The sequence below is a fragment of the Alosa sapidissima genome, chromosome 12, assembly GCF_018492685.1.
Source record: "Alosa sapidissima isolate fAloSap1 chromosome 12, fAloSap1.pri, whole genome shotgun sequence".
In the NCBI taxonomy this organism is placed as follows: Eukaryota; Metazoa; Chordata; class Actinopteri; order Clupeiformes; family Clupeidae; genus Alosa; species Alosa sapidissima.
The window spans coordinates 1,886,248-1,912,100 of NC_055968.1; the positions used below are offsets into that span (position 1 = coordinate 1,886,248).

Sequence of the window (25,853 nt, forward strand, 5' to 3'; positions counted from 1 at the left end):
GCGTTTGCGATTGACAACGTTGTGATAAGTAGGCTATAACACTAACTTTGCAAAGTTAACTTGAATGCATCAATTTTGAACAAAGTTGTGTAGGCTACACCGCGCCAGTTGTAGTCTGCATGAACAGTTCTTGCACAAGACACTGTTTTGATTTTCATAGTTGCATTACCCAACACTGACAATAACGTAGACAGCAAATGAAGATATTTTTTCGTTTTGTGGAGCGGCACCGGTAGGCTATCAAAAGCAGATTTCGATTTTCGTTACCACTGTGCAGCCAAGCCTTAAGCCATACCCAAGTAGCCTAAATCATAATGTTTAATTATGCATGATTTATTTTGTTATTGAATTCGTAGGCTGGGATTCCTCTCGGCAACAATTATGTTTAAAGGTAGCCTCCTGCTTTTTCAGAAGGGGCAGCAGGCAGGCTACTGACAGAGCAATGTACAGTGGCAGAGCGACGCACAGTGGCTGAAAGTGGTACTAAAGTTTCACGCAGCTTCACGCCACGTAATGCGCGACTGAAGTGGCCATTTCAAAGTAATGCCCACTGTAGTACATACCAAATAATTGCTACGAAAGCTAACGTTAGTTGTATCGGTTGGTGAAAATGAAAATGAGGAACATAAAAGGAGCTTATAAAAAGGAATGGGATATATGCTCATGTCATGTAAAATACAAGGGTTTTGAGGCCAGGGGCATTTCAGAGAGGACCTCGCTTATTGCAACACATTCGTCATCTGAAGCAGTGAAATCCAACAGCATGTCCTGTGTGTGTGTGTGTGTGATACAGATACATTGGGGATGACTGAGGGCTTTTGGTGGCTGGGTTGCTCACCGTGTGGGATGAAAGGGGGCAAATCCATTTAGTGGCATTATGGAGCGCCACATCTCGACAAAACAGCATAAATCAACAGGGTCATTCCACGTCAATTCAACCAGGGCCCACGCATTTAGGTCTCAAAAAATTCTGAAAAAAATACCAGGTGTACCTATGTTATCCAGGAGACACACTGTAAAATATATTTTATGTAAGATCAATACTTTCCAAGATTCAGCCAGTTTTACGGGGAAAGGGGGTGTCGATTTTGTTCAGCCTTTTTTTTGGTCAAAGTTCACAAGCCCACAGCGCAATAACTAAACCATGTAGGAGGCTCAAATTTTGCATGCTGGTACATAAATAGGAATAGTATGTAGCAAAATCGTCACATTTGGTCTGGATGATCCTGCATGGTCATAGCTGTCCCTCAAAGTTGATCAAAATTTTATTGGAGTTTTTGGCTGGGCTCTGTTTAGGCCTTCAGAAGACATATGTACTCAACATAGGCTCTTGATTTATTTTCCTTACTGAGATAAGTAGAAACACTCTCACAAAAAGCAATGAATAGAAAATAAATCCCTTCAGGGTTTGAACAGCAGACCTCACAAGTCTGAAAAATTATTTTGGTTCTCATTTTCAGATCACCCAAACACCTTGTGGGTATACAAAGATTTTTAAAATATTTTTTTCTTTATTCTCCATGATCCCTTCTTTTTAAAGACACCAATTTGACTTGTCTTATGCAAATCTTTCTTTCTTATTTTCCACCCTGAACATGGGCAAAATGCCCCATTGAGATCAATATGTTTTATATAGAGTTACCACAGGTTACTCTATACAACAGTGGTCCCTAAACTACGGCCCGCCAACTCATTTTGGATCGTAATTCTTGATTCTTCTTGCTTAGCAAAAAACTGACGGTTGTATGCGTTTACTAAACAAAGATTATGGAAATTAAACACCACAGTTCCATCAAAAACCTTGTTGTAAAAGGCATAACTTGTTAGATTTACGACCTAAGTTCGCTAGCTCTGTGCCTGCAGACCAGCTCTGTTCTAGACTCTTTGCTGCCGACCCTGGTCGAGAGCTGTGAAGCAGGACGTCCCCTGATTGGCTAGTCAGTAGGCGATGCAATGTGTTGATTGGCTCTGCAGAAACTGTCAAGACAGTGCCAAAATTCGCTGATTGGCTCTTCAGAAACGACGACAAAACACTGCCAAAATTCGTGTTTTGTAAAAAAAAAAAAAGTTTTGTAGCTTCATAGATCCAGTTTGCACACGAAAGATCGATGTCGCACTACTCCCATGCCTGTAGCTATAAAGCTGTTCCACACACATTCAAACTAAATCTCTGTGGACAAATGTTTTTCACAAGTGCACAAAATATTTCTGCAGGTACGCATTTTTTTTGCACACAGACAAATTAATTCCACAGTTACAAAACGGTTCTACACTTGTGCAAATCATATTCTCGAAGACAAAACTCTATTACACATGTGAATATCTTTTCACGGACACACAATCTTTATGGCATTGTTCTGATTCCATATACCTGCAAACAATGTAAGAGGCCTATGCTGACTGCATCAGTGCTCAAAGTATTCTAAACGTTTATCAATTATTTGTTAATAACTAACTAACTTCTATTCAAGTCATATTTCTGGGACTTTCTGGGATAATTATTTTTATTTTGTATTCACACGTTCAAATGTACAGAGTTCAAAGTTCTCATCAGGTGAGTGAAAGTTAGAATGGTGGTCATTTCAGATGTGTTTGCCAGCACTTCATAAAACTGTCATAGTTTGATAACTTTAAATTATTTGTAGGATATTGCTTGTTCACAACTTGAGCTATGAGTCTTTTTATTAGTATTATTTCATTTGAGCTACATTTTACACTGATATGGCATGGTGGCAACATAAACACAGCTAGCAATGGTATTAAATTGCAGTAGCCTATGATTAAATGTAATGGAATATTCAACTAAGGTAGACTGCTGTTGTTCACAGCACTAAGCTATTTATGGTTGATATACTCCGAGTCTCTGGCCCTCTCTTAGAGCCAGGCATAGTGAGCTGGCCCTCGGAAGAAAAAGTTTGGGGACCACTGCTATACAACCACAGGTGGCACTGTGGTAACTCTATATAAAACATATTGATTAAATTTGATCAATTTTTTTTTTTTTTACAATACGCATGAGCATATCTTGGCAAATAATGGTCTAAAGTACTCATATTTCATTCTATATTCATCTACTTTGAGTTACAGATTCACAAGACCTGGTAGTAGGCCTCAGTTGTGTTTCCAAGACAAAATAAATGACCAAGAGGGCAGAATATGGTCATTTCCAGAGATGTTCTACCCTTTGCCACTCTCTGACAGTTCATCACACAGTCAACCTATTGGTACCAAAATAATCTACTAGGCCTCTGCTTTCAAAAGAGGCTAAGCACTTGAATATAAGTCAAAGTATGTGGAAACAGGTAGTGTTAATTTCGTCAAACGAGACGAGAGGAAATATGTTCGTCAACAACCTTTTATTTTATGACTAAGACGAGACGATGACGAGACGGCAGTAATGTCCTGAAACACTGACTAAGACTATCTTAAGATGCATTATTGTTGACGAAAAAAGACGAGACTAAAATGTTTTGCATGAAATAAAAACTAGGATAAAATCTGTCTTCATTTTCGTCTACAAAATGAGAAGACAGAATATCTAGCTGTTACGTTTTCAAAATATTCCGAATGAGTTCATACGCAACAGCTTTCCTGTAGGCTAGTCTACGTGCTGTTGCTGCAACCCTGTGGCTGCAACACGGAACTACATGGAATAATAACACTGGAGATTTCTGCCAGAGTTAGCAAGCTAACTACCTAAGGTTTATGCCACAATGCTACATACCCAGAAGTTGAAGCTTCTCTCATACAAATTAACATCCCCCAGAATGTCCATACGAAAATGTTCATCATGTAATTAACTATTACTAACTACTAACTATTTAACTAGTTAGACTGATGATGCAAAGTTTGCTAGCAAGTAAGCTAATATGGAAAGTTCGCTAGCAAGTTAGCTATGGCTAAGATGGAGAGTCTGTTTGGGGAATGTGTTGTGTTTGGGCGCATATCGCCATCTAGCGAGGCGGAGTAAAACATTAATACTTTGGTCTACGACAGTGTTTCTCAAACTTTTTCAGTTTCAGGACCACTTAACTAACCCTAGCTAAAAAAAAAAAAGATTATACCTACTTCAACAGTAGCCTATAATTAGTCTACACTATAGGCCTACTCACTGAACCACCTTGCTTATTGTCTTTGCACTTTGCTTATTGTGTGGATTCATACTGTATGATTTAAACTGGCATATCTTACATAGACAGTGTTGCAGAACTGTTTTTACATACAAGTTGGTTCAATATTGCAAACAACTCATCTATATTATATTTTACCACGTCTGCTCGCGGACCACTTGGGATAGCTTGTGGACCACCAGTGATTCCCGGACCACACTTTGAGAAACACTGGTCTACGAATATGACAGTGGTCCAGTCAAATCTTTTACTGTCTATGGTCAAATCCCAGCCGAGCTATAACTGTAGCTCGACTTACCTGTGCATGTAAACATACTGACTGACAAAAAATCAGAATGAGTAATTATAACAGACGAGTAGCCCTGTGGACACACAATATTGTTGGAAAATTGAGATGTGTGAAACACTATTTGACTAAAATGGTAATCAGAAATAATTTGTTATAAAAAAAAGACTAAAATGTGTTGACTAAAACTGACCACTAAGACTAAGATACCTTTAGTTTTCTTTTGACTAAAACTAGACTAAAATGACGAGACTTTTAGTCGACTAAAACTTGACTAACAAAAATGATATTTGAATGACTAAATATGACAAAGACTAAAAAGGACATTTCGTCACAAGACTAAGACTAGGACTAAATTAAAAATAGGTGACAAAATTAACACTAGAAACAGGGCCAATATTAGTAGGCGGTGTGGAATTTCGAGCAAAAACTTTTTTTATCAGAATTTATTATCCAGCAATGTATTATTAAATTTCCACACTTGACTCGGGGCCCTTCATGTCTAGATAAAGGACAATGTAACTACACAGTGATCAGTTAAGGGGGAAGCGGATATTTCACATTTTGTAATGTTATTGGTTAATTCCTCTGAGATCAACCAATAATCTAACATTGAGCACTGACCATCGCCTGATGCATTAAACCAGGTATATTGTGCAGTGTAAGGATATTTCAGTCTCCAGTAATCAACTAATCTTAGACTTGTAACAACATTCATAATGGTTTCATCATAGTTATGACATTGTCCCTTTGGAGGCACATGGTCCAACCAGATATCAGGTGCCAGGTTAAAGTCTCCTCCCATCATGATTCGATCAGCAGTATAAAGCACTTTCCATTCTTCCAATAGCTTAACCAGTTCCAATAGCTTAAGGTTCAAACAGTTGTTTGAGGGCATAATAATGTTAATTGGTGCAGTTTTTGAGCAAGACAGTTTTTTGCATGATTGTGTGACAATGCAAGTGCAAAGGGCAAAGACACACGTCAAAAACAAACTCTATTTTCCACCACTGACAATGCTCAAAATAGAATGACACTTCTGTGGTAGTGTGGTGAGGTTCTCTACAGGCAATTCAAAGTATTGTAAACATTGTAACTGTTTCGAAAGGTTATAAAATTGAATTTTCTGGAGGGTGTGTTTTTTAGCATACCTAACTGTCTTCCTGTCGCGGCCACCTTGAAGGAAAGGCTTAACAAGTCGAATAACAAATGCAGCGCAAACCACAGTCAATGAACGTGAGAGGAGAGTCAGCTACTTCCTTCACTAAATAAATTTATAATGTATAGATACATCTCAAAGCATTGTTTTTCACTGTAGAAAGGTCAAATGTGATAATGATTTTCATATGCCAGTTAGCATACTACGGGTACCGGCAACCACCTCCCATACACACACACACACACACACTTCAAGCACTGTTCAGCATTACATGCCTTCAGATCTCTCAGGTCTCAGGAGAAAAACTAGTTAGTAAAACCCGCTGTTAGAACTAAACATGGTCAAGCAGCTTTTAGCTGCTATTCGGTTGAGCTCTGGAACCAACCTTTAGATGACATCAAAAAGGCCCCAACTGTAGCCAGTTTTAAATCTTAAAACCAAACTGTTCTCAGATGCCTTCTGCTAACTGATCAAATGCACTTCTTGTTATCATTGAGTTACAAATTCTGAATCTGTCTTTTAATTATTCTACCTTGTGTATTTTATGTTTTCTTCTTAATTATTCTTAAATTATATTGTGTACTTTACTGATTAAACTATTTTGTAACTATTGCCCTTTTATGTTTTTATTCACTAATACTATTTGCTTTTATTTATGTAAAACACATTGAATGACCTCTCTGTATGAAATGCTTTGTATAAATAAACTTGACTTGACTTTCATATAGAAAAAATTAACCACAACTTTACCATGGATGAATTGATATCTTTCCACTTGGATAACTCCTCCATCTGCTGGGTAGAGAGAATGCATCTCACTGGTAAGATGAATCACACAACCATTCATTCTGTAGCCAGTAAATGCCTGTAAATAAAAGACTAAAGTTAATTCAATAAACAGTTTGTATTAGAGTTTATGTTAGCCGTTAATTACCGCATTGCCTTTGCATTTAAAACGTGACGGTCAAAATATCTGGTAATAATGCTCATACAAAACATAGCTATATTGTAGGCCACCTTTAAACAGAAATCTTCGTTGATAGAAAAACAGCCTATGAACAGCCTACTGTACCAAAAGGGTGCAACTTCCTCTCCAGTGACGACTGAACACAGCGGAATCTCCCATTGATGTCAAGCGTGTGTTTTAGCTGACTGTGGTGTCTCATCAGGTTCTAAACCATAGCCTACTTCCACACTTCTTTGAGAGATATTGGTTGCATTTTAGTTATTTAGTTATCTTCTTGAACTTCTGGACTGAAAGGGAGTTGAGCTATCCTACAGATTATTTTGTTGTTTTGCCAAATATCAGATCAGATAATGTCAAATTAATCAACAGTCTAATGGAAATAAAACAATATTATACAAACCATAACGCATAAGAATCGCTTAAAGAACTAAGTGCATGTTGAACAGGAATGTCTTTAGACCCCTCTTAAACGACCCAAAACTACCACAGGAACGGAGAGCACTGGACAACTCATTCCACCAGCATGGAACCACTGAGGAAAAGAGTCTTGAATTAGACCTAGTGTTTATGACTGGTCGATATAACAGACGCTCATCAGAAGACTTATTCAGATTTTTTAATATTTACTATTTTATTCACGATTATTTTTCCTTAATTATTGTACATTTGTTTAGTTTAGCTGTACAGTTATAGATAGCCTTTATTTCAATTAATTATTTTATTCTCTCTCTCACTTCCCATCCTATGCTGGGTTCCTAGTCGGTTGACTGTCCAGCTGCTGGGTATAGTTGGTTGACTGACCAGTGGGGAGATTGAGGCTTCGTGCTAGCTAGACGGACGTTAGGTGACTGCAAGTGCACTGATAACATAACTCAGACTCACTGGCTGATGCGTCAACCCGTGTCAGAGTTTGTGTTTCGGCTATGGGGGGCTTTCAGTACACATTCCTTGAACTTCGACAGTTCACCTCCACCGACCCCATCAGCAATGAGGTGCTCCACCTTTGCCGGGGGGGGGCAACGGGGATCCTCCGGCGGAAACGCTACTTGCACAGAGGCGCACTTCGCTCTCTCATCACCCGAGCGACAGAGGAAAGTATCCCTCTGAGAACATCATCAACTCCACAGGATCTCTTGCCAAAACAACGCGGATTTCTAGAGCAGTCCGCTCCCGCTATCGCCTCTACGCCCGGCAGTAAAGTGACACCTGATCAACATCTGATCAACAACCAGACTGGGGCCGCTCATCCTGTGGTTAAAAGTTCTGCTTCAGTAAGAGCATGTGATTTGAACATTGCTACATCTACCAGATCACGTGACGCCTCACACCTTGGTACATCAACTCAGAACAATTCACAGACTCTTAAAATGGCACTGTTCAACGTGAGATCTTTATCTAGTTCACATTCACAAGACATTCACTATGAATGATTTTATTCTGTCTTCTAACCTTTAACTGAGACTTGGTTAAAGGTGGGTGAGCATAGCCAATTAGGGGAACTTTTCCCTCCCAGTTACAACTTCTTTAGCTCTGTTAGAGTTTGTGGCCGTAGAGGAGGTTTAGTAGTTGTATATAATGATTGTTTTAAATGTTGCCCATCTGCCACTGACAGCATTTTTAATGGAATTCTCAGATTTGTTATCTTCTATTATTCTCAACTATGATAAGACTATTATTGTTGGAGATTTTAATATTCATGTTGATGATTCCACAAATTGTTACTCAGCTGAATTCTCTATTATCTTTTAATTTACTACAGCATTTGTTAGAACCAACTCACACACATGGGCATACTTTAGATTTAGTTTTTTCTCTTGGCTTAGAGCTGAACAATGTTTTAGTGAAAGACCTATTGGTGTCATCTTTGACAGTGTTCTTCCAGTTGCTGTTCCACCTCACACATACTGTAATGTTAGTTTTCGCCGTTTTAATGATCATACTGCCTGTAATTTCTCTTCTTTGTTTAACAAACTTAGTGATACCATGCCTGATGCTGGTGGGTTACAAGATACAGATGACAAGCTTAACACATTTAATGAGTTATGCACCACCATACTAGATACTGTAGCTCCTCTTAAAACTAAAAGGAAACCTATTGTTAACAGATCTCCCTGGATCACTAATGAAATACGTAGCCTCAAAAGACTGTGTAGGAGAACTGAACGCAAATGGAAAGTAAGTGTGAAAAGCGAAGGTCTCGCTTTCACGGGTCCCACCGTTAGGGACCGTTCGGTATTTATGAAAAGGACCACCGGAGGCAAATAGGGGAGGGTCATGTCTTTTTATTCTTTGTTGAGGGGAGGGTCACCCAACTTTTTTTAGTCTAGGAGGGAGGGTCCCCTAACTTTTGTTCATGAAAAAAGCGAAATGTGGGCCGTCGCCCATGGCCTCGCGTCTGATGGGCCTCGCACCTGGCCAAAGATGACATTAAGCGTTTATTCTTAATTAATCCTTAAAGGAGTACCGTCACATCGGTGTCACGGGATTGTTGAGAAATGAACGTTCTAAAGAATATCTGGGTTCATTGAATTCAACATAGAACTGTAGAACCTTCAATTGTTGCGGAACTTAGAATGTTCAAAAACCTGCAGCCTAAGCAAAAAGCTTAACGTGGCTTAATGTCCTAAAACAACGATCAGTGATCACTAAATGGCTCTCATATTGTTCCTCATAATCACTAAGAATCTTTCAAAAAAATTTAGCATGAAGTCATATTAGGCCTATGAACCTGACGTGACAGCATATTTCTTCAAGCTCCTTCACTGACGCCTATGGAAAAGGCTTAACGTCCCAAAACAACGATCAATGATCATCAAGTTTCTCTCTCAATCTAGCCCGAAGTTTTCTTTCCTTTTTTCTTTTTGAGCACGTCCGAATCCCAGGACATAACGCACTGGACCTAGGCTATAATAGGCTCGAGATATAATTCCAAAGGGGGTAGATAGGCTACTGCACTTAAAGTTTAAAAAGATTGAACAAAGCTTCCCGAACTTTGAAATTGCAATCTGACATCGGGTGAACGAAGCTTTTCGAAGTTGAATAGGCTATTATAAACTATTTGCGCACCATATGTCACAGGAGAGAGGCTATAGTAGGCTCGCCCTTCTATGAATTGAAAAAGACGTATACCTGCAAGCTGGCCTATGATTTCATTGCTGAGTTTGCGGCAAAGTAAGCAAGATTTTTTTTTTCTGAGTCAGGATATGGCGAGTCAATGTCATTTATTAGAGTGCATGAAAATGCAATCTACTGTTATCCGATTTCTTCTTATTAGAGTGCATGAAAATGCACTCTTATTGTTATCGAAGTTGTGATGTAAAATATCATGTATAGTTAAAACAGATAATACAGAGATGGTTACTACGGTGATGCTAGGATAGACATGGTGGTTGCATAGCTTAATAAAAGTTGATAGTTTAAAAGTAGACTGTTTAAAAGCTGAATGTAGATAGTTTAAAAGTTGTTGATAGACAGTAGATAATTTAAAAGTTGTTGATAGACAGCTAGTTTAATAGATAGTTTAATGATAGTTTAAAAGTAGACCGTTTAAAAGTTGAAGGTAAATAGTTTAAAAGTTGTTGACAGACTGGAAGTTTAATGAGTGTTGATATTCAAATAGTTTAATGGCTGTGTATAGGTAGATATTTGACGATAACTGAAAGTTGGAATGGCTCTAATGCTTGCTAGCAGTTATGCTAAGATTTTTAACTATGCTAACCATGCTACTTAGCTAATGTTTTATAGCAGTGCTAGCAATGCTAACATGCTAACCATGCTACTTAGCTAACGTTTTCTAGCAGTTTAATGAATGCTGATATTCAAATAGTTTAATGGCTGTGTATAGGTAGATATTTGACGATAACTGAAAGTTGGAATGGCTCTAATGCTTGCTAGCAGTTATGCTAAGATTTTTAACTATGCTAACCATGCTACTTAGCTAATGTTTTATAGCAGTGCTAGCAATGCTAACATGCTAACCATGCTACTTAGCTAACGTTTTCTAGCAGTTTAATGAATGCTGATATTCAAATAGTTTAATGGCTGTGTATAGGTAGATATTTGACGATAACTGAAAGTTGGAATGGCTCTGATGTTTGCTAGCAGTTATGCTAAGATTTTTAACTATGCTAACCATGCTACTTAGCTAATGTTTTATAGCAGTGCTAGCAATGCTAACCTGCTAACCATGATACTTAGCTAACGTTTTCTAGCAGTTTAATGAATGTTGATATTCAAATAGTTTAATGGTGATAACTGAAAGTTGGAATGGCTCTAATGTTTACTAGTAGTTATGCTAAGATTTTTAATTCTACTAACCATGCTACTTAGCTAATGTTTTATAGCAGTGTTAGCAATGCTAACATGTTAACCATGCTACTTAGCTAACTTAACTAACATTTTCTAGCAGTTTTGCTAAACATGCTAACTATGCTAGCAATGCTAACATGCTAACTATATTAACCATGTGACTTAGCTAACCAAGCTTATCATTTTAGTAGTTATGCTAACTATGCTAATTAACATGCTAACAATGCTAGCATGCTAACTATGCTAACCATGTTACTTAGCTAACTTAGCTAATAATTTTTAGTAGTTATGCTAACTAGCATGCTAATTATGCTAACCATGTTACTTAGCTAATCATTTTTAGCAGTTTTGCTAAAAATGCTAACTAGCATGCTAACTATGTTAACCATGTTACTTAGCTAACTTAGCTAATCATTTTTAGCAGTTATGCTAACTATGCTAACTAACATGCTAACTATGCTAACCATGTTACTTAGCTAACTTAGCTAATCATTTTTAGCAGTTATGCTAACTATGCTAACTAACATGCTAGCATGCTAACTATGCTAACCATGTTACTTTAGCTAACCTAGCTAATTATTTTTAGCAGTTATGCTAACTATGCTAACTAGCATGCTAACTATGCTAACCATGTTACTTAGCTAACTTAGCTAATCATTTTTAATAGTTATGCTAACTATGCTAACTAACATGCTAACTATGCTAACCATGTTACTTTAGCTAACCTAGGTAATTATTTTTAGCAGTTTTGCTAAAAATGCTAACTAGCATGCTAACTATGCTAACCATGTGACTTAGCTAACCTAGCTAATCATTTTTAGCAGTTTTGTTAAAAATGTTAACAATGTTAGCAATGCTAACATGCTAACTTTGCTAACCATGCTAACTAGCTACAGTGGGTAGGAGTCATAGTTGATGAAAAGTGTTGACATAGTTGATGACAAGTTAAAAGTTGTTGATAGACAGCTAGTGAATGTATATAGTTTAAAAGTTTACAAGTTGAATGTAGATAGTTTAAAAGTTGTTGATAGACAGCTAGTTTAATAGATAGATAGTTTAATGATAGTTTAAAAGTAGACCGTTTAAAAGTTGAATGTAAAAAGTTCAGTAGTTTAATGGGTTACATTGTTTAACAGTGGATTATTGTAGTGAGGACTTTTATTTTGAAACAGTTTTGGGCAGAGGAAACAGTTGAATAGGATGTGTAGTCTTAATTGACCCAGATTGTATGCATAACCCTTAAAGGTGTAGGTTTTTGAACATTCTAAGTTCCGTAAGTTATAGTAACAATTGAAGGTTCTAAAATTCTATGTTGAATTCAATGAACCCAGATATTCTTTCTTTAGATTCTTTAGATACTCTTTCTAAGTTAAACTGTTCAAGAGAAATAGCGTACGGAAAAAGTGGTAAGCGGAATAATAATAATAATAAGAAGTTGCCTAGGAAGAATAGTACAGTGCATTTTCATGCACTGTAATAAGAAGAAGTTGCCTAGGAAGAACAGTACAGTGCATTTTCATGCACTGTAATAAGAAGTTGCCTAGGAAGAACAGTACAGTGCATTTTCATGCACTGTAATAAAATGCCTTGGAAGAACAGTACAGTGCATTTTCATGCACTGTAATAAAAGTTGGAATAACAGTACAGTGCATTTTCATGCACTGTAATAAGAAGAAGAAGCCTAGGAAGAACAGTACAGTGCATTTTCATGCACTGTAATAAGAAGAAGCCTAGGAAGAACAGTACAGTGCATTTTCATGCACTGTAATTAAGCATCTATATCAGTTTCCATAGCAACCAAGATGATTATACTAGCAAACCATTGTAGTAACTCCTTTATTTCTGATAGTAGCCACCATGGACCCCCTAGCAACAACCTAGCAACGACTTCAAGTACCCTAGCAACAGCCTAGCAACCACATTCCATTAAAACCTAGCAACCAACATCATTAACCTAGCAACCAGCATAGCAACCACCACTACTCTAGCAACAGTCAGTTGTCATCAACTTTGACTCCAGTCAACTGTTTCCTCTCCCCACAACTGGTTCAAAATAAAAGTCTTCACTGCTATAATCCCCTATTCAATTATTTAACCATTTAAACTATCCAACTTTTTAACTGTTCAACTACTCCAACTGTCAGTTGTCATCAACTTTGACTCCAGTCAACTGTTTCCTCTGCCCAAAGCTGTTTCAAAATAAAAGTCCTCACTACAATAATTCCCTATGAAATATTTGAACCATTTAAACTATCCAACTATTTAACTGTTCAGCCAATCCAACTGTCGTCATCAGCTATGACTCCCGCCAATTGTGTCCTCTGCCCACAACTGTTTGGCAGCCTGGGCTTTTCAGTCAACTAGGGTGATCAACTCCCAATCTACATTCAACTTTTAAACTGTCTACTTTTAAACTATCAACTTTTATTAAGCTGTGCAACCACGATGTCTGTCCTAGCGTCATTTTCATGCACTCGTAATTCCCTGGAATTACATTCTCTAGTTTGTCTAATGTTATCCTACAGACCAGTTTTCATAGTGCACATCTTATCAATAGTTTAAATTTGTGTTTCTGCTCATTCACAAATAGTGTTCAGCACAATGATTCATGCCCAATTAATTCCCCCTGTTAAAGTGTTCGCCTTTGTTACACTAGTTTGGTTTCATGATGTAGCATGATAAACAGCATATGGCCAAATATGACTCAGCTAATGTTATAGGCTATACAATTTCCCATCTTAAAGACAAGCTGGTGTAGCTTATTGGACTACTATTAAAATACACCGACGGTAGCCTAGGCTATGTGTAAAGTAGGCTATCACATGATTTCATGCTAATAAGTAAAAAGGACATCGCATCTGCCAAGTTCGCACAGGGCCTCGCACCCCTTTGCGACGGCCCTGCAGCTTAGCAGCAACTGGAATCCATGCATTTCCACAGAATTATTTTTGGAATCTGATCCCTTATCATACCTGTTCATTCTTATTGACCTTGTTGTTTCATACTGGTACTCATCCCACTCTCTGATTTTAAATTCTCTATTGAAACTATTGTGAATTATCACTGTGAATGATTTTAGACTGCCTTTTGATATATTTCCATTTTTTGTTATTCTGCTTTCATAGTATATGTGTTGTGTATTTGGATTGTTGTATGTTCATCCCCTCTAAGTACTGTAGGTGCTACCTTTCTTGGCGATGGCTCACTTGGAAAAGAGACCTCTGTCTCAATGTTACCACCCTGGTTAAACAAAGGATAAATAAAATAAATAAATAAACAAATTGCTGGCATCGTGTCTGTTATACAAGATATTGGCGGCACAATAACCAAAAGAACAGAAAACAGCAATTAAAGCATTTGATATCCTCAAATTTTGTGAATCTGCTGCAGCATAAATTTGGGATAGCTAACTTTTGAATCAGCAGGCAATTGCATAGGTGGCCATTTTGTATTTCTTCAAAAACTCACTCAATTGTTGGGCACACCTTCCAGGGTGCCTTAGAATCACCCAAGGCACATTTTCTACCACAATTCATGCTTCTATCGACCATGTAACAATTTTTTACATACTACATGGTTGTCCTCAAATATCCAAAACAATAGGCTAATATGATAGCACAAAGGATTTTTGACTAATGGGTGACACGAATATGGAATTGATACCATCAGGCAACTTACTGTCTGTGCTCCACTGGTGTTTCGATCATCAGACTCTCTGGGTGTAGACTGAAAAGAGTGTAGTAGCTCCTCTTGGCTTTTGATTGAGGGGAACTTTTTATTGTCTTTTGCTGAGTCAGACTTGTTATTTCCTCTTCCAGCGGTCTTCCCAGTTTTCTCTTTCTGGGCTGTTTTCTCCTGCTCCTCTTTTTTCAAACGCTCTTGCTCAAGCTTCATGGCCTTGTGACATAATAATAATAATAATAATAATAATAAAACATCATGTTATGATGTTAAAACATCTGTTTGATAAGAAAAAAATCAGACAAATATTGATTTATTGACTGTGTTAGCAGACTGGCTAGTTTGTAATCGTAATCAAACAAGGATGAGAAAAATAGAGTGACCAAGCAAGTGATAAATCTTGCAATCTTGTCACTCATTAAAAGGGTTTAACCTTTTCTACCCTTTAATGACTTTGAAACAGTAATCCATGCAATCAGACCTGCCAACCATTTTGCATAGCAACCACGCATTTTCACATCAAAGTATGCCGGTACGATTCTTTTCTTAAAACTACGCAAAAAACGAGCAGACATCCAACTTCTCCGGAAAGCTCCCTGGAGCATGTGAATTAGAATATCCCGCAATTAGAGTGTAATTGTGAATTCACCTAGGCCTGATAGTTTGATGTTGTCTTGGAAAGTTGTTAGAGTTATGTGTCGCTAATGGTTAAAGTTTTCATAACTAAAAGGCGCTCAGGGAGCGCAGACCTTTCCAAGGCCAAATGCAGCCTTTAACAACGAGTCTGAAAGTGGACCTAGGCTAAATATTTTGAGCTTCTCATTGATGAGTGTTTTCAAAAGGAAGATGTGTACCTTGTGTCACTCTTAGAGACATCAGCTATGGACACAATAATCATATTCTTAGACCCTGTCAGTCTGCACATGAATCTATACATAACATTTCTTAAAAAAAGTGTTAAAAGTGGGCACATTGTTAGACAAGATTATAAAAACATTCTTATTATGCACCACCTTGATCCCTATTGCTCTTTCTTTATGCTCTTTGTTTCTTTGGGGCATATAGATCATTGTTTATTAGCGTGAAAACAAGAGAGAACCTATAATAGGCTTCCAGACGGAGATTGTGCACATATAAATATGCGCACATATAAATATACCCCAGCAAAAGGATTTTGAAAAAGGATATTTTCAAAAGAATCTTGTCAAAACTAGTGAAATTCACTGAATACACGGTATGAAAATAAATAAAACTTGTGCGCAAATTAATTAATGCGGAACTACTGTTAGATACACAAGTTCTTTAGGGACACCAAATCTGTAGTCCCGCTTTAGCTCTGTGAAGCCTATGTAGGTTTTTTGTCAGGTCGACGGATAAGTGAGTCAGTCAGAGATAGCAGCACTAAGGATGGTGAGTGGTGGCGACCCAGAAGAGAGGTCTCTTTAAGATGGCAAGTTTGGGAAAACTTTGGTTTCCCGGTCAGTTACAGTAGTAACGTTACAGGCGAGAGAGTGGTGGATAAGACTGTGTGTCAGTGTTGTTTCATCAGTTGTTGGGTATGTGAGTGGAAATACATTGAACATGCTAACAAACGCACATACGACTCTATCACCTAGATGTAGGTCTACCAATTACTGGAACGAGACAAAAAACGTCTCCCTGCAGTGCTTCACCAGCCTTTAGATACACAAATAGGGCCAAAACCTATGGCTTAAAATGATTTTGTAATGACAGAAAGTGGTGTAAACCACGTGGTGATTACCTTTATGTTAGGGTAACTTGTGCTGTGCTCTCACATTAAGAGCTGACACCCCTAAACAATGCTCACAATCAGAAACGGTTGCAATGGGCTCAGGAATACATGAAGACTAATTTTCAAACAGTTTGCCGTGCAACCCTAGATGGTCCAGATGGATGGAGTAATGGATGGTTGGTGAATGGCCACCATGTCCCAACAAGGCTGAGACGTCAGCAAGGAGGTGGCGGAGTCATGTTTTGGGCCGGAATCATGGGGAGAGAGCTGGTAGGCCCCTTTAGGGTCCCTAACGGTGTGAAAATGACCTCAGCAAAGTATGTAGTATGAGTTCTGACTGACCGCTTTCTTCCGTGGTACAAAAAGAAGAACTGTGCCTTCCATAGCAAAATCATCTTTATGCATGTCAATGCACCAACTCATGCTGCAAAAATACCTCTGGGTCATTGGCTGCTATGGGCATAAAAGGAGAGAAACTCATGGTGTGCCCCCATCTTCTCCTGACCCCAACCCTATTGAGAACCTTTGGAGCATCATCAAGCAAAAGGTCTATGAGGGTGGGAGGCAATTCACATCCAAGCAGCAGCTCTGGAAGGCTATTCTGTCATCCTGCAAAGATATTAAAGTAGAAACTCCCCAAGAACTCACAAGTTCAATGGATGCAAGAATTGTGAAGGTGATATCAATGAAGGGGTCCTATGTTAACATGTAACTTGGCCTGTTAAGATGTTTTTGATTGAAATAACTTTTGATTTAATTTATACCTGTATTACCTCCTAATGCTGCAAATTCAACAAATTACAAATGTTAGTTCTTTACAACCTATAACATGTCTTGAAACTCTGTTGTGCATTATAATTTGTGCATTTTCAGTTTTTTATTTTTGAAAAAAATACTGTTAACATTGGGAGGTTTGTTCAATAAAATTTGAATTATAGTTGATGACTTGAAAATTATACTGACTGTCATTTGTATCAACTATTTAGGAAAATCTAAGATGTCATTTGCATAATAATTTGGAACGCAGTGTAAGCACAGCTCAGTTTTAAGACACTTAAATACATGCATGTTTAGCATTTTGTGAAAATAAACCATTATGGCTACATTGACAAACTCTTAGAGCTGTATATCCTCTGATTTTAATATTAACAGATATATCTATTTTAGCACACTGGAACAGGGGAATGCATTACAACTTTGTATTCGGTAAGGTCTGCTGTTTAATCTGATATATACGGTTTGTCATATATTGAGCGAAGAGTAACGGGACAGGCCCTTAGTTGTAGCCTACACTGTGCCCTGATTTTGTCCACTGCTGTTAACTCAACTGCCAGCCTATTGATACGATTTGCACTAGCTTTGCACCAAATTTCGGAGGAGTGCCTGTTTAATGAAAGAGTATAAGGCTATAAAATAAGCCCTCATATATTTTGTGTTCACCTATGCCTAAGATGTATCGAGGCTATGTTATTTGATATTGTTTCATAGGGCTTTAGTGGTGGTGTTGAAGTCTATAAGGCCAATGTTTTCTTGTCAAGTGCTCTGTTTGTGGCATTTTTTATAATAAAGAGCACAAAAGAAATACCTGTTATGTCCTCCATAGTAGAACTTTATGTAGGCCTACACATTTAGGAATAGATATTAGGTTCTGCCCAAAGTCGAGCAACATAAAAGTAACGACTAATGTAAAAAGTTACTTTCCATTGAGGGTAACTAAGTAAAGTAACGGGTTACTTTTTTGAGAAGTAACGAGTAACAAGCAAACACTACTTTTTAAAAGCAACTTCCCCAACACTGATTATGTTTATCACAGCAAATAGCGGCTAGCACCGAATAAAATATGAGAAAACGCTCTTTCATGTGATATCTGTGTGATGACTAGGCTACTTCCAAGTAGTTCAACAGAGAGGTGACCGCTTTGTGCCCCTCTGCCTCATCTCGAAGAGCAGCGTGTTCCATGAAGGTGTCGCGGGCCGGATCAGCGAATCAACAATCATAGAAAACTGTGCTGAGAACATTGTAGGCAGATATTACACCTACCTGGTCTTGCTCTAAAGAGTCTATTTATGCCATAAACCTGTCTCCTGTCATTTAGAAACAATGCTGTGGTCTAGTCTAGTCATCAACAGAAAATGAACGAATCAGAAAAAAAGAAGAATGGATTTGGCATGACATTTATTGCCTGTGCGTGAGAGTGTGAGATTGATGCTGAAAGCGTGAGTGTCACACCAGATGCGTGACAGTTGGCCACCCTGCAGTTACTGAGGTTTGTTGGTGAAGTAGTCTGTTATCCAGGTCACAAATGGATCGTCCACCTGCATTCATCTTAGATTGTCCTCCAGCACTGAAGGCTGTATGGTGTTAATGCACTGGAGAAGTAAAAAAACATTCTCATAGTGCTCCCAGCCTTGTCAAGATGGGAGTAGGCTCAGTGGAGCAGGTATATGATGGCATCATCCACTCCAATGTGTTCCTGATAGGCAAACTGTAGGGGATCCAAGGCTGGTCTGACCAGGGGTCTGAGGTATGAAAGGATTACCCTCTCCAAGGTCTTCATCACATGGGATGTTAGTGCTACTGGCCTACTGGCCTGTAGTCATAGGACCTTGGAATGCCCCTTCTTAGGCACAGGGACCAGACATGATGTTTTCCACAGAGTTGTATTGGAACCCTTCCTAGCTCAGATTAAAGATGCTTTGAAAGATTCCACAGACTTGTTCAGCCTTCAAGCACTTCCACGCTTACTTCATCAGGGCCTGCTGCTTTGCCTAAAGTCCCTCCAGTTGCCTCTTCACCCAATCAGCTGTGATATTCAGTGATAGTGGCTAGGGAGAAGGAACAGTTACAGGTGCAGGGACCATAGAAGGGCTGAATGGGTTCTTGGTGGTGAGTGGGGAGGTCTGAAGAGATGAGACGTGTGAGGGTGGATGAGGGCTCCATGTCAAATCTATTGAAAAATCTGGAATAGAACACTTTCTGGTCTTACAGTGAGGGTGTATTGTGATGTATGGGATAATGGCTGACAAGGTGTCCCGAAATATACAGAATCAATGGACGAGGTGGAGATCATTATGCCGCTTATCCCCCAGTTACAACTCATGTATGTAGGCAATAGTCATGCATTTACAGCACACAAAGGATGTGGTTCAATTAAAAAAAACAAAACAGCTAAAACAGCCAGGCAGCTACAGCACTGTGTAGTGCTGTTGCTACCTGGCTACTTCAGCTGTTGGTTGCAGAATTCGAGCTAGGTAAAACCGATTGCTTTTGGGTTTTTTCGCACCGACAGTACTCGGTGACCTAGAGAAATGAAGATCTATGTGAAAAATCTCCAGATTTCTCCATCATTGTCAGGAGTGCGTTTCCCAAAAGCATAGTTAGCAACTATGTTAGTAAACTTACATGGTTGGAACGATGTAAGTACGACACAACTGTTTCTTAAAACGATAATTTGAACTATGGTGGTGCAACTTACATAGTCCGATGCATTGTTAAAGGACAAGTTCGCTATTTTACACTTTAAGCCCTATTTTCAGATAGTTTATGATTAAATAGAACAATTAAGATTGAAATTTGGACACATGCTGCTGTCCTGAGAATTTTCGGTTTCTGTGGTAGCACTCCCCCACCTCCACAACGCTGCATAGGTGCACTGGAACAATCCTTCCTAAAACGCATTAAACTTTCGTTTACAAAGACGTGAAACTCACCGAGTGGTCAGGGCTGTTCACTGATGTGCTCACACAAAAATCGCTGCAAAAGATGCTTTCCAACAGGTGTTTTACCATTCGTTGTAAAACTGTGGAGCTATTTTTCTAAACGCCTCACACCCGTACATTCTTCCGTTGAGAGCTTGAAAAATAGACACTCCAGTCCAGTTGGTGGCGATAATGCACCTTACACCGTACACTTGCCAATTACAAGCAAACCACTGGCATTTCATTGAATACACAGAAGTAGCAAAAGATCGCTGAAGTATTTTTCAACAGACAGCTAAAAATGGGGCGATTTTGTGCAGTTCCGAATTGCGGGAAAATTCGTGGCAAAAAGTTGTCACAGACTTCCTTTCAACGATCCAGAAAGGCTAAAGTTGTGGCTGGAGTTGCTGGGGTTGGATGTGAGCACACCTGTTGAGGATCTGCAGAAAGCTGATCACTGTGTCTCTGCGGTCTGCATTTTACTGAACTTCGCTGGAGGTCGAAAAAGCTCAAAAAGCTCTTTCGCCTGAGAAATACAGTGGTTCCCACATTACCTCCTGGGACGACAGAGTTGGAAGAACTTTGAAGGTTGACAATTTGTAACGTAACGTTTGTAACTTATTTGTTATGTCCATAACCTGTCATGTTCACATCATAAGCCTAACACTAACCCTAGCCTACATGAATAATTTGGCTACATGATTGTGTACGTTAACAATTTTTTTGGCTGTGGAACTTTCATGATGAAAACGTAATGATTCACGTAGGCTATCATTCACATTGTGCAAGTTCCAAGACATTTTAGCATTAGCCATGGACGTGACAATAATTTGAATAGCGTAGCCTACGATACCGCGACTGCATAAGACTACAGAAAGAATACAAACAACCCCATATCCGTTTCCGGCGGCGGAGTAATACCGTACCTCACAGCACATCCAATACAAGTCAATGGAGTTGGACAAAAACTACGATAAAACCTGTTGAAAAGAATCTTTTGCAGCGATTTTTGTGTGAGCATATCAGTGAACACCCTTGACCACTCGAAAGTTTAATGCATTTTAGAAAGATTGTTCCAGTGCACCTATGCAGCGTTGTAGAGGGGGGGGGGGGTGTGCGCTACCACAGAAACCGAAAATTCTCAGGACAGTAGCATGTGTCCAAATTTCAATCTTAAACGTTCTATTTAATCATATATTATCTGATAACAGGGCTTTAAAGTCAAAAAGTCAAAGTCAAAGTCAGCTTTATTGTCAATTTCTTCACATGTTCCAGACATACAAAGAGATCGAAATTACGTTTCTCACTATCCCACGGTGAAGACAAGACATATTTTGCCAATTTAGGTCCACAGACTAACATAACATTCAAGTAAACAAAAAAGTAAGTAAAAAAAGTAAATAAGAGGGCACATATAATAATGAAAAAATAAGAGCAGCAAAATTTAGTTGAAATTGTGCATAGACAGTCAATAAAATACTAGTGCAAAGTCAGGCCAATAAAAGGCTTGGGTAGTTCTGTTTGACCTAAGTAAGAAAGAAAGTGGCATAGTGGTGCAAGTTATGTAAGAGCAGCAGAAGTGTTGTGTTTTCAGGACAACAACACCAAGTTGTAAAGTGTACAAGTTTGCAAGTGTGCAAGTGGAGTAGTGCAGGCGGCCATTTTGGGTCCAATGTCCAGGATGTTATGTAGCTGAGGGTGGAGGGGGGAGAAGAGGGAGAGAGTTCAGCATCCTTACAGCTTGGTGTATGAAGCTGTTGGTGAGTCTGGTAGTGCGGGAGCGCAGGCTTCTGTACCTCTTCCCAGAGGGCAGTAGATCAAACAGATTGTGAGCGGGGTGACTTGCATCACTCACAATTTTGGTCGCCTTGCGGGTGAGGTGGGTGGTGTAAATGTCCTTCAGGGAGGGGAGTGAAGCACCAATAATCCTTCCAGCTGTGTTCACTATGCGCTGCAGGGCTTTCCTGTTGTATTCAGTGCAGCTTCCGCCCCACACAGCGATACAGCTGGAGAGGATGCTCTCAATGGTGCCTCGGTAGAATGTGGTCATGATGGCTGGTGGAGCACTTGCTCGCCTGAGTTTCCGCAGGAAGTACAGGCGGCGCTGAGCTCTCTTCGCCAGTGATGCAGTGTTGGTGGTCCAGGAGAGCTTTAAGAGTAAAATACCGAACTAGTCCTTTAAGCTACACAAGTGTTTCCCAAAACCATAGTTCCAACGAACGTTTGCGTACACTGTCGTAAAGTTATGTAGTTACAACTACACCTCTCGACCTGTGGTAGACCTGGAGCATAGTTCATGGATCTTCATGTCACTTCAAGACGTCACTGACGCCAGTTATTTGTGTGCAAATGAATAATTCTAAATAGATTTAGGTTTCTGTTTGATATTTACACTTCTAACCACCATACATTGTATTTACAGAAATATACATGTACATTTACAGAAATATGTGCTATGTGATTTACGGAAATAAATGCCATTTTTTATTTAGTGATGAAAAATGACCTTTCTGCGCTCCATATCTGTGACACGAACTGATCTGACCTGACTTGACCCGAGGTTGTGTGTTAGCCTGCGTGCCTATGTGTATGCAGTCATAATAATTCTCAACTTTTTACTGCATTGCCATGAACAAAGTAAAGGCAAAAAAGGTGTTTATTTGTTGAACAACTTGGGATGCAATGTGAGCCTTGAATTGGATGCCATGCAGGAATTTGCTAGGATCTCAAAACCGGAATATGAACATGCTTTGCCATAGAGAAACACATGATAGCGTTGGATTATAAACATGCTTTGCCACATGAACAGACAAAAATGTGGGGTAAGTCCAGCTATATGAAGTTATTATTTTGCTGTCACTTCGTCTGTTTTTATAAGCCAGAAGGATCGATAAACATGGTGCCAATGGATAGCCCTGTGCCCCCTCTTTCATCTGAAATGCTTGCCATATCGATGCGATCACGGGTTCGCGAGTAATTCAAACGAGAGTAATGGGTGTGCAGGTGAACGCAGAGAAGTATAGACTGTAAAATATGATGCAATTTGATTTAATTTCATGATTTTTTTTTATTTTCATACTTGATCGTACAGACAAGTGTGTAGTCTCGTTGGAAAGCCCCACTTCTGCTCTGTCATGCAATAAAGGTTTCATCTCGCTGCGATGAACAGTTCCGGAGCAATGTAACAGAGAAGAAAGGGTGTGTTTTTTGACGCACTTTGCGTCAATCGGGTTCTAAGGGTTAATACAGTATACGTCATTAACCACCTTAGTCCAGACTACTGAAATTTGGAAACTATCATGGTTCAAACTTACAAAGTACTATGTAAGTACGACGGTTTTGGGAAACAGTCGTAATTTTGATGTTAGTTAGCTGAACGATAAAAGCTAACCTCCGTAGTTGTACGGGAAACACACCCCAGGATGGACAACGTGAAAGCATATTGCCTCCAGCTACGGCTGTCAGAGGCAAGGGAGCTTAAAAATGCTGGGACACATAGGCAATGGCTTTTGAGAATAATATAAAGAATAAAATGAAATGCCGATATGCTCTTCTAAGCATATGGTCATCAGAGGCTGGCATGGCAAGGCTGAGCAGCAACTAGTAAGGGGCTATAGGGGGCTATCTCTGAAAAAGTAGACCCTTGGACAACAAGCAAATACATTTCATTAAATTAATTATTAACTTAATTAAATATAAATATAATATAAACATAACAAATAAATTAAATATATATGAAATATATATATGAGGCAGCCGTGGCCTACTGGTTAGGTCTTCGGGCTTGTAACCGAAGGGTTGCCGGTTTGATCCCTGACCAGTTGGAAAAATGTGGATGGGGGAAGCACTGCTCTCCCATGCCCACATCCACGGCTGAAGTGCCCTTGAGCAAGGCACCTAACCCCTCACTGCTCCCTGAGCACCGCGGTAGCAAGGCAGCTCACTGCTCTGGGTTAGTGTGTGCTTCACCTCACTGTGGGCCAGATGTACTGTACTAACGCTTTTGCGCCCACTTCAGGCGTATTTGTTTCGCAACGTGTGTGTAAAATCATTGCGAGGTATGTACAAACAGGCCGCAATGATGTAAAAGCGCAAACTGCCTGTCGCGGTAGCTGAAAATGGCTAATTGCGTTCTTCGTGTCATGCATATGCATTCATGGGAGGATCCAGGTGAAAGTGGGAGTTTAGCGTAAAAAGATGGGAGGGGAAGCGTAAAGAGCGCCTAATTATGTATTCCGCGATATGTACAAAGACTGCTCCTGAACGCGCACATCTATTCTGCGCCTAAATACTTCCGCCTTGTAAAAGCAGGTGTTAAAGGAGAATTCCGGTGTGATATTGACCTAAAGTGTATTGAAACATGATACCGAGTGTGAACGTATGTCTCATAGCCCATCTCGGCTTGTCCCCTGCACTCCAAAATCTGGCGCTAGTTAGCCGATGCTACCAACAGCTTTTTCAATAGTGGTGCTTCGGCATCGGGCTAGCCATGCAAATAAATCACTGTTTTACACCCATTTACGAGGCTCAATGTATCTCCACACTTCATTAGCAACCTTAACTTTCGTTGGCCTTTTGAATGTCTTACTTTCACTTTCACGTCATTCACTTACTAGATTTGACCAATTTTCCATAGTCCATAGTGGACGTTCGTAAATTGCGTTTATGGGCAGAGAAAGACGCAGTTTACACTAGTTTGATAAATATAACGGAAACTTGGGTCTCAATCTGCGGTTTGTCCATGACGCTGATAACGCTACATTCACAAATATACGTACATATGGCCCTGAGTGTTCACTGTGTGCTCTGTGTGTTCACTAATTCACGGATGGACCAAATTCCTTGTATATGCAAGTATACTTGACCTAAAAACCTGATTTATGCTTATGGTTATGGTTATGGAATACGGCAGACGCTTTGTCCAAAGCGACATACAAATACAAAAACAATAATATAGCCGCAAGCGGCAATGGCGGGCCCGAGCACCTGCAGGCCGCAACCCGTGACATGTCGGAATCAAACAAAGCACCGACGTGGTACGTTTGTGAAATGTACATAGTTGATGCGTGTGCTATGTGTTTTTGTATTTTATTTTCTGCCACATTTACTTGCTTGCCCATGTGGGGGCGCAATGCAAGGCAGGCCCATTGGGTGTCATCATAATCATAATATATGTTAACCTGAGAAATTGCAGACCATTCATTTTAAGCAAAGAACATTTCTGATACACTTTTTGGTTGGCCAGATGGTGGCGCTATGTTACAGTAGGCATGGAAATTACACATGTGAATATCATCACAATAATGATATCCCAAATGTTTGTAAAATTTCAGATCAATCGCTTAAGGCATTGTCCATTTCTGGCACATTTCCTGCTTGGCCAGGTGGTGGCGCTATGATAGGCAGGCCCATAGGGTCCCTGAATATCATCATAATTATAATATCTATTAACCTGAGAAGTTTCAGACCTTTCATTCAAAGCATAGAGCATTTCTGGCATATTTCCTGTTTGGCCAGATGGTGGCGCTATGCTAGGCATATGAATTATATGTGTGAATATCATCACAATAATGATATCCAATATTTTATAAAGTTTCAGATCAGTCACTTAAGGCATTGTCCATTTCTGGCACATTTCCTACTTGGCCAGGTGGTGGCGCTATGCCAGGCAGGCCCATTGGGTGTCTGAATATCATCATAATCATAATATCTATTAACCTGAGAAGTTTCAGACCATTCATTCAATGCACTGTGACTTTATGACACATTTCCTGTTTATGTGGTGAGATATTAAAATCATGACATATTACAACATATCAAAAATCCCTTCGCAATTTAACATCAGCGACATCTTGGCACCATATTTGCCAA

The 25,853-nt window shown here is 39.3% G+C and overlaps 1 protein-coding gene across 6 annotated transcripts in view; it reads right to left on the bottom strand.

Annotated features, from left to right (window-relative positions):
• Positions 1-25,853, bottom strand: part of spag17 (sperm associated antigen 17) — a 281,640-nt gene that overhangs the window by 119,363 nt on the left and 136,424 nt on the right. For 5 of the 6 annotated variants that reach the window (XM_042056132.1, XM_042056130.1, XM_042056136.1 and 2 more), the window contains 3 exons: positions 14,529-14,747; positions 14,037-14,090; positions 6,326-6,440 (listed from right to left, as the gene is read on the bottom strand). In XM_042056132.1, coding sequence (XP_041912066.1) covers positions 6,326-6,440; positions 14,037-14,090; positions 14,529-14,747 — 388 coding nt within the window. The remainder of the gene's footprint in view (positions 1-6,325; positions 6,441-14,036; positions 14,091-14,528; positions 14,748-25,853) is intronic. The other variant, XM_042056131.1, reaches the window with a different exon arrangement.